The following is a 16,009-nucleotide window of genomic DNA, read 5'->3' as shown; positions in this document are numbered from 1 at the left end:
AGGGTAAATGTGGGGTAAACATTTTGTTGTGCAGTCTGAAGCTCTGCATTGCCCAATTTTTTGGGGGGATTCCCACATCTTTTCATTCTTTCTGAGTTGCTGACTTTCAGAGTAAAGCATTTACCTCTTTTCTCACAAATGCACATTTCAAAAACATGACATTTCCTTTTCTGACAGACAATCACACATTTATGTTGCTGTATCACTCAACCTTATTTCACCTTGCAAGCTGAAAGAATGTGCTAGGTTTTTTTGACATAGTGTACAAGTGTGAGTACAGGTGCAACAAGACTCATTGTGGGCACACTCAACAGGGGCAAAGGAAACCCTGGCAAAACTCCAGAATCGTCCAGGACCTGAACAGGATTTTATGAGACAATATACATTCATCTCAAAACACGAAGCCCAGATGTCCATTTGCATCTTTGTAATTTATTTAACTGACTTCTAACAATTGAAGCAATGTGAGGCCTTGACCAATAAAGTATTGATAATATTCTTCTCTTTCTAACAAGTGCAGGAAGCAATTGTGGAGGAGCAGGAGAGCCGAAAAGAAGAAAATATTCATTTGACTCGATTCTTAAGGGTTCTTGCTAACTTCTTAGCCCTATGCACACTTGCTGGAAGTGGCTACCTTATCTTTTTTGTTGTCAGAAGATCCCAGCAATTTGCCTTGGAAGGTCTGGAGAACTACGGGTGGTGGGAAAGAAATGAAGTTCGTGCTATTTCTATAATAGATGTGGTTTGAAATTGTGTTCCTCTGCTTTGCATGTTGCCTTTTTTCCCCCCAGTAGTTTAAATACTCTGTGTGGATGAGAAATATCTAACATAAGAATTGCTTATGTCTCTCTGCTTCCATCAAATTTCTACTTTGCTTCTTTCAAATATCCCTCAGTATTTAGCTTTAGCTCATTTGAGGCCTTTACATTTCCTCCTCTGTGCTCTTAGGGTTGTTTTCCAGATACTCTATGGATTCGAGATCTTTTCAAAGAACCCAATCTCTTCTTGCTTTTCTCCTGAGACTGGCCCAAACAGACTGATTGATCTGTGGGCACAGAGAAAGTTATTTGAGACATCATGGATACAACTCTGCAGTGTAGCACAGGTTGACGCTAATGCCTTCCAGTTCCACTTGCCCTGTCCAAGTGTCCTGTGCAATTTTTTTGTCCTAATCTGTGCCTAATGCTTTCCTCAAAAGCAGATGCACCCTGCCTGATAGGGGTGTATAGTGAAGATGGTGATTTTGTTTGCTACAGCAGCGTATGTATGCACCTGAAGTCAGCGTGCTCTTTGAAAACCTCTTTGGAAAGTTTTACTTTGTTAGCAAAAATGCTACTGTGTGTGTTGTAAAACTAGTTTGTTACTTCAAGATTATCTTCTGAGGTGGAGTGTAAAGTGCATATCTGACTTAAAAGTAAGGCAAGAAAGGTGTTAGTCTCACAAAGTTGGTGAGATGGGTGATGATGGAACAAGGAAAATCAATCCAGAATTTTCAACACCAAAGCCTGACTGAGAAAGTAACATTAAAATATCAAATATCAAAAAAAATCAAATAATTTTCTGGAATCCAGAGAAATAGGACTTTTGAGAGTGGATTAAGTTAGTTGTTATCACATTTTATTTTGATAGGAAAGAAAAAATTGTGTACAAAACTTTTTGATTTAAGGCAACACAAGCTCTGAGACAACAGAGCTTGGAGGAATTCAGCTTTCTCTCAGTTTAAAGGTGTGGTAACGGATTTGTACTAACAGGAACTGGGCTACCAAAGGCTGTTATATTTGTTTATGCTGTAATCTGGAAAGTTGGTAATATTTGTCTTTATGTTCATAGTTTTTCTTTTCTTTCTGTAATAAAAATATGCTTCTAAGGTGACAGAACTAAGATCTGGAGCAAGTGTGTCTCTAAAGCAGAGTGGATAAAACAACACTGACATTATTTGCTAAAAATTTTTCCTATTGATAGGTAATTAACATATTTGTGAGTACAAAAAATTGCCCTTGATTGGATATTAATATTTTACAATAAATATATTTGGCTTTGAGTGAAATTCACACATTTTTCTTATTCTATAGATCGAATTTTCTTATGTTTGCATCATTAATATATGAATTGAGGATTTGATCAGAAAAAAATCCCAACACCTAATGTACAATTTTAAATTTAAAAAAAAGTGCAGTTCCTATGTAAAAGGAAGAAGAAAGCTCTAAAAATTTACATTCTTCATGAAAGTATTAATCTGCTTGTGTAGAAAATTTCATTACACTAGAGTCATTAAGGAACTGAACACAGCTTATATGTGATGGAGAAATCCTGGGTAAATATATTTTTTGCCATGTGTTCCTGAAATTCACAGCAAAATAGCAGGATGCTGATGAATTTGTGGAAAAGATATTTTTCTCTCTGACTCCCCTTCTCTCTCTTTAATGTTGTAAATTTTTTTATCTCACTCTCCATATCAGCAGTTCCTAGTTCTCTCAGAACGCAGTTCAGATACAATTGTCTAGTGAGTCATGGAATAGGGAATTAGTTGAAAGAGGCAGACTGGGACTGTGTGTGGATTTCATCAACTTGTGATACTCAGAGCGGATTTTGGTTTTTATTAAATCAAATACCAAATAAAAAGTAGTAATGGAAATATATTTTTCACCCAAATCAGAATTAATAGATTAATTTGTCTCTAACATTTCACTGTAAACTTTTTTCCCCCTCCTCAGGTGAACACGGTTATGTCACTTTTAGGAATGTTCTGTCCAACTTTATTTGATGTAATCAGTTCTCTGGAAAATTACCACCCTCGAATAGCTCTAAGATGGCAGCTGGGAAGAATCTTTGCTCTTTTTCTTGGCAATCTCTACACTTTCATTATTGCCCTAATGGATGAAATCAACCTCAAGGCAAGATATTTTCTTCCCTTCACTATGTTTGACAGGTCGCTGGGCAACACTGAGGCACTCCAGTCAGCCACAGGCACATCACTGAAAGGCATTTTAGTTCTGTTCTGCAAATTACATTTACCTAAGTTAGCAATGGGAATTTTGGGATAGACAATCTTGAGGGTTGGTAACAAGCTCATGTTGATTTTTTCCCCCTGATTTATTTCTTTACTTAGCTGGAAGAAGAAAAGATAGTCAAATATAACATGACAATATGGGAAGCCAGTCTGTACAATGGTACTATTCCAGAGAATTCAACTGCTCCTCCAATACAGGTGGATCCTGCTGATGTCCCCAGAGGACCATGTTGGGAAACAATGGTAGGACAGGTAATGTAGCTGCTTGGAGCTCAGCTTTGAAAATAGATCATACAGTCTCTTAGAGGATATGATATCTAAATTCTGTTTATTTTGGCTAACAAGTGAGACAGTGTGAGGAGAAGCAGATGTGGGACTTTCTCTTGAACTAAAAGTTTTTTAAAAATTATTTTATTTTCTTTGAATCCTGTTTAACAGGAAATTCTTTCTTCTGTTAGTTGATAGAATGGAAAACATTTATTTTTTCCCTCTCCTTTCCTCTATCCCCTAATTTATTTTCATCTTCCTGATGCCATCTTTGCCTTGCTTGTCTACTAATTTTGAAAAAATAAAGGAGTAACTCAGAAGGGACATGTATGTAAGACAGCTCTTAAAACAGTATGCTTTTGAGAAGACATCTCTGTCTTTAGCCAAGTAAAATAATGCCAAAGGACAATAAAAGTTTAGTGGAAAATCTGTTCAAATATTTTATTTGATTCAGTTGGACATTCATTCTTATTGACCCACTAATATAAAATGTGGTTTCCAAACAATTTTCTAACCTACCCTTTTCCTCTAGTTGATCTTACTTCATTGTTGTTGATTTCTCCATGACAACAAACTCAATATTGAATAAATTTTGCTGTTTCTCCACCACTCTGACAATCTGTCCTCCTAAATGAATAAATCTCTAGCAGGGACCATAAAGACAGAAAAATCAGCCCCTCTCGTTTCAATGATGCTGAATAAGAAGCTAAGAACACCAAATGCTCATAACTGAAATAATTTTACCCTTAATTTCATATCAGGTAGAGTAATAGCTTTCTGGGCTGTCAGGGTAAGGCCTGTTACAGCAGGTTTTAATGAAACAAAAAGCCTAAAATAAAAGGAGAGGCTCATATGAGGATTTGCATTTGGGCTTTCTTCCTTTCTCTCCAGATCCACTGGACATTGAAACTCTTTGAGAAAGAAACCGTTCACTTTTTTTTTTAATTTTTAATCTTCTCAAAGAGGTCAAAACCATTTTAAGAACTCTAGAAAACGAGGGGCAGTAGTTCTAGCACATTACAGAATCAGTGAATGCAGGAAGGTCAAGAGTTTTGTCCATATTGGAGCAGGATAAACACAATTAAAGATCTAGTACAGTATTTAATTATTATTGTAACTATTAATTGCTTAAATGTATTCTTAAAAGAGAATATTGCTCTAACAGGAATTTGTGCGCCTGACAGTCTCTGACATGATGACAACATACATCACAATTCTAATCGGCGATTTTTTGAGAGCTGTCTTTGTTAGGTTTTTCAATTATTGCTGGTGCTGGGATTTGGAGTACGGATTTGTAAGTATCTGATTTTAAATGTCTTTGTTACCCATCAGTTCACAATTTAGTAACAAAGTTCATTTTCCTTTCAATGCTTTAGAGTTAACTTTGGTTAGATACACCAACTTCAAAATCCCTGAAACATATGGTGTTAGGTTTGTTTTGCATTTTGCTTATGTCTTAATATTTTTCTTCTTCTTTAGACTTTGGTAACTTTAGGACATCTGTAATTTATTTTATTTTATAAGAGAAAATTTTATTTTCTTTGTAAGAACACACATTTTTCACACATATACTATTTGAATATTTCACAGAGTATTATCTCATTCATTGGATAGGGTCTTCAAGCACATCGTTCTTGTGGAGAAAATGATGAAAGATCCCGTTCTAGAAGTATTATTATATGTATAAATGTATAAGCATATAGATATAGATATATAAATATATCTGTATTTTATTAGAATTAGTTTAGCTGATGTAAAATTAGTAACGTCCATAACATAAGTAGTCATAGAACTCCTCACTTGGAAGTTGAGACTTGCCATCTCACACTGACTTGATCCAAGTTAAATTTGTCAGCTACTTATGCTTTCAGGGTCTGATGCTATTTTTCATTTTTTAAGTAATAGTCATGGTATTGTCAGAGCTTGTGAAACTCCTGAAGCCTGTTTTGTACTTACTGAGAAGTACAAAAAAAGGCTACATAATTTAAGACTATCAAGGGTCTACTACATAAGCAGTCATAGCTGTAATTTTCACTTCTTTGATCAAAATTTTATCTTCATACATGTAAAAAATTCTCACATTGCTAAGAACTGCATCTTGGGAAGTCCAGTTTTCCAGAGGAAGTGAAAGTTTTCATGTTTTCTGTTAAAAAACTCTTGCTTCTGGTGCAGCAATCTCATTCTTACTTGCTGACTCCCATGAAATTTCAGCTTTATTTTTATGTTTTACCTTCCAGCAGGACTAGTGTGGGGATGGATGCAAAGGTTAGACAGGTTGTAGTCAAACAGGTAATAACTGTTGCAATATCAAAATGAAATGGAAAGAGTTTGAATCTAGCATGAAAAGAAAAATTAACAACACATCTGCTTGTAGGGGATCCTCAAACCATTTTATAATTGACATTTTTATTTGGCAGAATATAGGAATGTCTGTAATGTTCTGGTCCATTGTGGTCCCCAGGTCCAGTAAGCTGTCTGAAACAATAAGTGGAAGTTGAAACTGGAAATCACTGAATTTCTGGAAATAGCTCATTTGAAAATCTTTCTTAGGAAGTAGCTATACCTATGTCTCTGTGGTTAGTGGCCATGGATATTTATCCATTAATTTTAAGCCTTTTGCTAAAAGAAAAGTATTTTCGATTATCAAGATGTCCTTTGGTGAAGAATTCCAGAGTTTAACTTGCATGTTGTGTGGGAAGACCTTATTTTTATTTGTTTAAAAATTGGATTTCAAATTATTTAATCTGTTAATGTTAGCACCTATGTTAAAAAAAGCAGTCATACATTATTTGATTCTCTATGATCTTATTAATATCTCCATGTTTCATTTGATATTCTAACCTATAAAGATCTCTTTAGTCAACTGCTTTTCAAGTGTAATATTAGTAATCTCTTTAACTGTTCCCCTTATGTTAGCAGATTCATAAATACATGTGACATAAATATATCACTTCACTGTAAACATATATATATATGTGTATATGTATAAAATTACACAGAAAAAGTGCAGAAACTTCAGATATTCCAAAAGCACAGCACAGTACAAGTCAAAATTGTGGCTTTAATTGAAGACTTCAGTAGAACGACTTTGTCTTGTTTCAGCTGTAAGGGAATTGTTACTTTTGCATCTCATGCCTCTCTTACCCTCTATCAGTTATAAATATAATTATTAACTGGAATATATGTATTATTCATGGTCTTTTTGTCCATCATTATGGTGAATCATGCAAGACACCTGTTACGGTGTATAAATATATAAATAATATTAATAAATATATAAATAATATATTTGAAACGGACATTCAGGTACAAACCAAATATTTAAAGCCATCAATTTCTTAGCAGGAAGTTTTGATCTGGTGCATATGGATGCAGAATAACATCTGTTGCCTTTCAATCGTTGCTTAAATTCAGTGTATTCAATGTTTACAACTGGAAATTGTAATAAATAAGAAATAAATAATTAAGGTAAAATAAGAGATTAGTAAGTGATTAAAGATTTGAAAAACCAAAATGAAAGGTCAAATTATTAGTTCAGAAATAAAAGACTAAACAATTTTTATGGTATTTATGTGTCCATACTGGAAATAAAAATGTATGATACAGGGCTTTCTTCAGCAAAGAAAGAGATAATGAGACCCTATAAAGTTCTTAAAGTTCTGAATCCTAAAGGAAAAATTAGAATCAAATACTGAAATTAGAAATATGGTATCCATAAAAGAAAATGATTGGCAACCTCTATCAATGCAAAAGGAAAACTAAAGTGCAATTGCTGGAATATGAAAAAAAAAGAAAAATAGTGCAAGAGTTCAACTGGGTATTAAATCAATTAAATCACATTCATCACATGAAATTTCACTGCTGCTGCAGTATTGGAGGACAAAATATTTTGAAAACCAGAGGCCACTCCAATGGAAATTTTCTGAATTGTTGCTTTAAAATTTACCCAGTACCCAGAATGATTTTGAATTTTCCATTAACACCTACCTCTGAACAAATGTTGGAAAGATTTTCAGTAAAATGCTGCAAACTATATTAGAGACTACCTTGTAGCCTTGAGTTATATAATTTATTTCATTATTCACTGATAAGATGCAACAAGAGACCTTGCAACATGATGCCAGTGTGGTGCTACTCCTCAAAGTGACAGTCTTTATCTGCTCTAACTCATTTTAAAACACTGTGCAAACCTAATGAAAACATCTGTATAATTTCTTTCAGCCATCATATTCTGAGTTTGATATAAGTGGCAATGTGCTGGGACTGATCTTTAACCAAGGCATGATCTGGTAGGTGTGGCAAAGCATGTTGTATCTGCAGGATGGTGGGATTTATCTGTATCTGTGAAGGATTTTTCTGAAATCCTGACCCTATCCCATTTCTTTAATCTGATGGAAGTATATGCAATATATACCAAACTATGGTACATTGCAATCAGTTGGAACAATTCAAAACTAGTTATGGACTGAGATTATTGGACCACATATATCAAGATTTTGCACTGAGTTGATAAGACCAACCAGTAAAATCTGCATAGATTAAATTTACGCTTTGGTCACTGACTACTTGCTGTAGTGTTTTGCTTTGAAATTTAGCCTTTCAGTGAACCTTACCATTCTTTTCCCCTGTTCCTATGCAAAAAGGCCTTAAAGCAAATGTATTTATACTTATCTGTGCAGTCACATGAATGTGTAAACAATGCTACTGCTGGAGCATTAGTCCTTAGATGTAGAGGAGGAAAGGTGTAGGTTTTCATTCTATTTTTGGACTTTACATGACTGGTAAAGAGCACCAGCATGTAGAGTCCTCATGCAACATGCTCAGTCTTCCGAAGGAACTGTTCTCTGCAAGCATTTGACTTCTCAGTTCTTGATAAGGCCTAATTTTTTACATTTAATTTAACTTGGCTGATTGGACTTTTTTTGTGGTAAAAGCCGTCCCTTCAGTAAAGCCCTTTATCTTTTCATTTAAGATACATGAAAAGAGGAAGAGGATACATTAATATAATAAAGCCTGTCATTCTTCTGTACTCAGAAGGTCTTTCCAACCCTAATGTAAATATATTTCCTGTTTCCAAATAGAATGTCTGAGGCACTCAGGGGCAAAGCAGCTTAGCTTGCTCACCTTGTCACCTGATCACAAGAGCAAGGATTAAGGAAGAAGCAAGTTCCCAATCTCTTGTATTCTGTACTATTTGGCCAGGAAAATTAATTCAGATGCTCTTCAGTCAGCATGACATAAGAAACCAGGTGTGATGAAAATAAAAATGTGCCAAATATTTCGGTGTCATAACCATGCAACCATATATAATAAGGAAAAAAACCATATTTAACTGAGTCAATAAACAGATAGTTTGCATGAAGCACTAAATCAACCCAGAAATATCAGCTAAAATAAATGTCAATTAAGAAAAGATATCCTTCAAAAAAAAAAGTATATCAATAAAAATAATAAATTATGAATGAAATAATATTGTTCATACCTAGCTGTAGGAATTGGTCATACCTAGTTTTTTAACAAAAGGCTATCCTTTTTTGACACAACACAAGCAAGATGCTACCTGGAAAAATTAAGAGTGAATAACATTTCACCAAGTCCTCACTTAATTTGCAGAGAAAGAGAACTTTGAAACAGAAAGTTCATACAGATAATTATCTTTGTACTCATTCAATCTTTTAAAAAAAAAGATCAAAGACCAGTTTAAAAACCCCATAAAGTTGGCTACATGAATTTCTAAGTGCACAGTGTGCAAAACACATTGACAGAGGGAATCTGTCAGTAGTGGTTATCTTATTTATTTGCTTCTCTTCTAGGATGGGATCTTTTTATGCTCCATGTCTCCCAGCAATCAATGTGTTCCGCCTCCACACATCGATGTATCTGCAGTGCTGGGCAGTGATGTGCTGCAATGTCCCCCAGGAACGAGTCTTCAAGGCTTCCAGATCCAATAACTTCTACATGGCCATGCTGCTTTTCATCCTTTTTCTCTCCACACTGCCTGCTGTGTACACCATTGTCTCCATCCCACCATCCTTTGACTGTGGTCCTTTCAGGTTCTTTGCATTTTACCACCATCTTTTGCAATTGTTGTAATGACCTGCTTCCACACATCACAGTGAATGAGGCAGTAATGAAAAAGTGCCTCTATAATAAGCATTAGCACCTGATATGCTGAGTGTTTAATTGAGATGCATTTCTCATTGTGGATAACTCCCAAAGTGGGAATCTTGGAAAACTGACTAATTCTTTAGCAAGTTTTATCTGACGTGTAGAACAGAAAAGCTTTTCTTTTTGTTAATTTCAATGAAAAAAAAAATTACTGTTGCACTGAAGAAAAATTATTCTTATGGAGTAGAGCAGTGACCTGTTGTGTTTGAAAGAGATGGCTTTCAGGAAATGTCTGTATGCCCTGTATGAAGGGCAGATCAGAATGCTTGAGGGTGTGATAAATATGCAGTGGTTCAGTCATTGAATGCCTTGCCTCTCTCCAGAATTTCATGAGTCTGTACTACCACTGTGAAGCTGAATTTGTTTCTGAAGTCTTCAAGGCCTCCATAGACATGGATCTTTCCTAAAAACCTAGGCCTGCCCTGAAAACACATCTTGAATTCAAGGTAGTTTAGACTTTGCCACACTTTCTCCTTCTGTGCACAGTACCTGGAAAGTCTAGGATCATTTGAATCATCTTTACCTGCCAGGTAGCATGAGATAAATTTATAATGAGTTGTATCACTTGACAATAGACAAGACAAGAAATTAAAAATTTGAAAAGTCTCATACCTTTATTTCTGAACAAAATATTAACAAAGCAAGAGTGGGAGAACTGTAAAAGAGGCATTCTGGTTGCAAGGAAAGGTTTAAATAATACATTACTGCTGTAGAATGACATCTGTATGATCCCCAGTGCACTTTGTAAAGGAGCAGAAGTCTCACCACATTAAATTTGGTGAAAGGCAGAATAACAGAGATTGTCATTACAATAGTTGTAGGTAGCTAAAAGAGAGAACCACATGACATGACAAAAATTCTGATGACACAGAAAATTGTTTGAATTTAGAGAAGAATTTACAACAAAATAAGCGATGAAAATTATGATTTTTTTTGAGTCCTAGCAAAACTATATTGAAGGAAATACTTGTGGTCAGATCTCAGTAGCAGCAATTATTGAATTGGGTATTAACTAAATGGTGAGATTACTCTTCAAAATGAGAAGGATAATTCTTGCCATTTTTTTTCTGTCATGTTCTTCATCAAAAAGTGAAATCTTCAATATAACTTTTGATGAGGAGCACTTGAAACTGATGAAGGTTCATTCAGCCTCAGTCTAGGTAATACTACAGTGGAATAGCCAGTGAAAAAAATACTGGTAGAGCATTCCTCTACATTTAAAAACCAAAACATTTTCCTGATGGTAACTCAGAGTCCCATCCTTTTTGAAATTTGTGAATCATTCAGGGTTTAGTTTTGGTTTGGTTTTTTTTTTTTTTATTATAGTCCATTCATTAAAGCAACATACACAATTCAACAGAGACCTGTCAGGAGTAGGGAAGAAAGGACAGAATTATCAACAGCACCACAGAAAAAGCTTTGTGCATGCTGAAGAGCATGAGGAGAGCAGAGGATGGAATTTCTCATCTACTATGAGTACGCAAATAAAGAGAAAGAAGAGAAGAATTTTACCTGCAAAATTTTTATATTAATTGAAAGAATGTAAACATTGAGAATGAGTTTAGAAAAAGACCCATTTGTAAGAAATTCTTTACCAGACTGAAAAGCAGTGACAGAAAACTTCAATGACTGGACAATCACATGGCAATTTGGTGACAATTCCTACAACTAAGTAAAACTACTAATTAGAATTGATACACAGAGACCCATTCTACCAGTCTTGTTCAGGTTAAAAATTACAAACTTCTGTGCCCTGAGGCATAGAAAAAGGCAAAATAAACAGAAAGGGATTTTCAGAACATCTATTGATACACTTCAGAAGGAAAATCATCTAAGGAGAAAATAATAAATAAGCTGGAACAATTACATATGAGGTAACTAGATTGCTGCAACAACAGCAAAAATATCCTGAAACACAGCCACTGACTTGTGTAGCATTGGTCACACATCAAAGACGAGAAGAACTGGGTGGAACAAAAAATAATTGCAGACCACTTTTTGCTTGTCAAACATAAAAACCAGGATTTGAATTTTTTCCCCCACGTCTTCATAGAGCACAAATAATGCTTTGTTTGTTGGTTGGTGGTATGGAGTTCATAACACATACACTGATTCACTGAGGAATAATTTGGGTGGCAACCTGGCAAAATCTATTAGCATACAATAAGAATTTTGGTGTCTTTTTCCCCCCATAGAATACATAAATACTACTTTAAACAACATTCCCTCCAGAGTGTAAAATGTTAACATACCTTATATTATCCTTTTTCCAGGTTTGATGTGACGTGATTAGCTTATATATTCATGGTTGCCATAATAATTGTATGTGATATTGTCAACTTTTCTGTTTAATAGTGGGAAGACTAGAATGTTTGAAGTCATATCAGAAACTCTGGAGCACGACTTTCCTTCCTGGTTTGGGAAGGTATTTGGTTATGCCTCTAACCCTGGACTTATCCTACCCTTTATATTGCTGATGGTGTACGTACAGAATATTAACTCAATGCTTGCTGTATCTAAGGTCTGATAAGTTTCTTTCACTCTGAATCATCACTGCTTGAATATCTAAGAAATGCAGCGCTAATTGTGCAGTGATGAGAGACTTGAACAATTCACGAGCCTTTTCTTTGAACATACTTAATGCGCATTTGCAGAAGCGCTGATATCTCTTTTTTGTTCAATGGCTTTCTTTTTTGTTTAGTTATGCTTTTAAAAGATAGAAAACTATTAAAATGCAAAAGGCCATAGGGAATTTGTAATGCTGTGACATTGATCATCTTGTCCAGAGTGCACAACAGCACATTGTAAATCCTTAGCAAGTTCAATAGAAATATGAACATCATGGAGGAAAGTTATTCTCAGTAACTTTCAGTGAACCTGCTCTTCAGTGCCTTTAACTGATAAACACTGTACTCTATATTATTGGGACAGGGACGTGAGACAGAGTTTCAGAGACTGTGAAACAAGGCTAGTAGAGGTTTTTGTAACTCAGTAATTGGTAAAGAAGAATGGCCCTGGAATATTTGCTCTTGGAGATTTTATTGAGTCCTATTTTATCATGACATTTTAACTTGCTTCATAGGGTTATTATATCCAGTATTTAGCATACTGCTGAACTAGAATTTAATTCTATACAAAGATACACTGGGATTTAACTTTGCATTGCAGAACTGCAAGTAAATATAGACATTACAGAGCACAATATAAATTACAAAAGGATTTTATATGAGCAATATAAAATGTTGAGACGAAATTTTGACAAGGTTTTCTTGATGCCATATTCTATTTTAACCCTTAGCTGTAAAGGGTAAGGACACTAAAAATAAACAGAAGAAAAAAAAAGAAAGAGGAAAAATACAAGACAAAATCAGGCAAAGCAGAGGAAACAGCATGTACTGATTAATTATTTACTCCTTATGTCAATTAAAAACTTCATAGCAGATGTTTTCTTATTAAATCAGGACAGTGAAAACTACTAATTTCATAAAGTTGTCACAATAGTAATTCTATATGCTGAAAAATGAAAATATTATGTTTTTTCTTAGTAGAAGAAGGAAGTAATAACTGGAAAAAACCAAAAGGAATGTGATTTTGGTTGTTTTCTTGACAGTATTTCCGATTGTTTACTATATTTGTTCAGGAGTTTTCATAAATATGATTTACTCATTTTTAAGGTATGTCATGAGACTTAGTTAACTTTTGTAAGTTATTCTATAGAAGTAATTTCAGAGTTAAGCACTACTTAATTAAACATGTTTCTTAAATACTATAAGATTGAATGTAGAATATTAATGGATAGAATAATTTCTTTCATTTTCCCCCCTGAAATAACAGTGCCTTCTGAAGAAGGAATAATGTAAGGAAGCACATAGTTCATTATAGTTCAAAATACTAGTACTGATTAAGCACAATAAAGGAGAAAAAGATACCACTCTTATATTACCACAACTGTAATGGTTGCTAAAGGAATATTCTGAGTCTTTCTAATTAAATCATTGTCTAACAAGAAACTATTATTTTTTAAATTTAGCCTGAGCATTTATTATCTCAACGCAACATCCAAATCCTACAAGGAAGCTAACTTGGAACTTAAAAAGAAGTTACAAAGTGTAAGAATAGAGAATTACTGATTTTTTGTATTTTACTAAATACTAGAGAGACTTTGGGGTCACTGAAAAATGCCATCTCTCTCCCTGTCATTAGCAAGCAGAAGAAAATAAAAGAAGAAATAAACAAAAGGCACAAAAATCAAATGAACAAGAGGAAAATCCATTTGAGACAGAACCGCCACCGGCAAAGCCTAAAGGAGACAAGCAAGATGAGTCCACTCCAAACAAAGGTAAGAATTGGTCTGAATGTCTCAGGATGAGTAATTCATGCATGGGTGATCCTTTGCTATAATCTCCTAAAACACCTTTACGATACTGAATCACAAGTATTAGCCTATTTCTTTCTTTGGCTTGTTTAAGAAATACTGCAACATTATTCCATACCTAGCAACATTAAAGTAAAAAGCTGAACTATATTGAACTGAAAGTCACAACCCTGCTGAAAAAAGCCTGGTCTAAGCTCCAGTGATCCTTCTTATCTATCACATACCAGTCAAAGTCTACATCTTCTAGCCTTCTGTGGCGTTTTGTTGATGCAGAGCTATGCAGGAAAGTATTTATCACCACTGCCAGGTTCACCTGGAGAAGTTGTAGTAAGAACACATTAAGCAACTCTTATCAGAAAGCCTGGCTGGGGCAGGTGGGTGTCAAGTCTGTCCTGAGGGATTTTGCTGGCTGTTTCCTTTCCCTCATCATGCACACATGCCCTACAGCCACTAAACAGCCTCAAGCCTAGGAGAGAAGCCCAGGTGAGAGATGATTGTCTTTGGAAGAGCCATGCGTAATAACTGCCTTCATTGATAGATGATATCTAAGTGCATTTTGACAAATTGCCCACATACCCACATGGGAGCCTTGCAGAAAAAATGGATGGAAAATACAGCACAAAGGTCATGAAGGAGCATTAGCCCAGGTTTGGGTAGGGGAGCCCCAGATTTTCTACTGCAATCTAGGATAGTCAGGCAGCTGCTGGATTTCCCTGTCAGGGAGCTTCGGATTTGCATGATCGTTTGTTAATTCTGTCCTCCAAACACATTTCAGACAGCAAGAAAGGACAGGATGGCAATGGATCAAAGATGGGCCAGCCACAAGAAGCCAGTTCATCTCAGACTCTCCAACATCCTGGCCCTGTCCTGAATGGCCACTATCCTCCACAGAGCCGAGGAGGAAACCTTCCTCCACCATCCATAGCTGTGACAAGGCCACCAGGGCCCAGAAGGCCTGGAATGCCAGGCTATCCACCTGGAAATCCATGCCTCCCAGGGATGCAGCCAGGAATGCCTAGGGGCCCTCCCATGTACAGATAAGGAGCCTTAAGAATATATAAGAAGACACTGAATAATAGAAGTGTGGTCATAAACCCACCACCGTCCTGTAAGAGCAGAACCTTGCTATGTTTGTCATAAATCTTCATGTGCATAGAAGAAACCCATGTGCTTCAGTTTTCTGCAGCATGGGAGCATCAGAAAAAAACGTGGCATACACCTTCTCGCATTTGAAGGCATTGTGAAAATGTGTTGTCTGTATCAACAAATTGCTAAAATTACAGATTTTTTTGGGGATACTTGTTAGAATAGTGGAAAACAATTTGTATTCAGCTGACTTTTTTTAAAAGCTTGAAATTTTATCCCTATTATCTTTTCCTTTTCCTAAGAAGAGCATTTCACTGAAAGCACAGCTTTGTATAAAGCCTATGAGAGTCAGGTAAACCTTGCATGCATCTTGTCCTCCTAAGCAGTTCAAATATGCTTAGCCAAAGATTTCAGATTGTACATGGTGGAAACTAGGACCAAAACTAGGGAAATCTGCATGATTCCATCTAAAGTCTCTGTAAAAGGGTTAAAAAAGAAAAAGAAAAGCAGTGGTTCACCTGTAACTATGAAGAAAATTTAACTCCTATTACACTACCACTTTCAGCTACTATTAGTTTTATCACGTTCTTGAAGACTAGAAATACATTTTAAAAATCAATGTGGTAAAGGAGTATCTCCTGTGCTAGAAAAGATATTTGGGAAATAGAGATAAGACAATTAATGAGTAATTTCTCCTAAATACCCTAGTAGTATAGAGATACTTAACATTATATAAAAGTATGTACTGCATAATCTTCTCTGTGAATTTATGACTGGATGCCTGTATTGGTCTCTATGTAGTCTGAAGTGGAACAGGTTATTTTCCTGACAGGTCTTGTGGAAGCACAGGATAGATATAAGCCCAGGGGCAAGTTGATGTTACCTAATTCAATAAGATAGATTGAATTGATAAGATTGATTTTTTTTATTCTGATCTTATTTCTTTTTTCAGAACATTGGTCTTAATAATTATTTTAAGACTCACAATCTTAATAGAAACAAAATTAATCAACTTACTATCTTCCAAAAAAATACATGTAATTCCTTCGAGGGCCTTCTGTAAAGCAGAGATTCATTTAGTGTAGTAGAAAAATCTTAACCAT

General features: G+C 35.2%; 1 protein-coding gene across 1 annotated transcript in view; it reads left to right on the top strand.

Annotated features, from left to right (window-relative positions):
- The window catches only part of TMC1 (transmembrane channel like 1), a 55,349-nt gene extending 40,488 nt beyond the window's left edge, over positions 1–14,861 (top strand). The window contains exons 11-20 of the mRNA XM_036403593.1: positions 521–715; positions 2,715–2,894; positions 3,110–3,262; positions 4,443–4,571; positions 7,499–7,566; positions 9,091–9,330; positions 11,801–11,926; positions 13,476–13,554; positions 13,649–13,784; positions 14,596–14,861. Coding sequence (XP_036259486.1) covers positions 521–715; positions 2,715–2,894; positions 3,110–3,262; positions 4,443–4,571; positions 7,499–7,566; positions 9,091–9,330; positions 11,801–11,926; positions 13,476–13,554; positions 13,649–13,784; positions 14,596–14,861 — 1,572 coding nt within the window. The remainder of the gene's footprint in view (positions 1–520; positions 716–2,714; positions 2,895–3,109; positions 3,263–4,442; positions 4,572–7,498; positions 7,567–9,090; positions 9,331–11,800; positions 11,927–13,475; positions 13,555–13,648; positions 13,785–14,595) is intronic.
- The last annotated feature ends 1,148 nt before the right edge of the window (positions 14,862–16,009 follow it).

This window comes from Molothrus ater, chromosome Z (assembly GCF_012460135.2).
Source record: "Molothrus ater isolate BHLD 08-10-18 breed brown headed cowbird chromosome Z, BPBGC_Mater_1.1, whole genome shotgun sequence".
In the NCBI taxonomy this organism is placed as follows: domain Eukaryota; kingdom Metazoa; phylum Chordata; class Aves; order Passeriformes; family Icteridae; genus Molothrus; species Molothrus ater.
The sequence above is the reverse complement of the archived record's forward strand: the minus strand, read 5'-3'. Positions and strand labels throughout refer to the sequence as shown.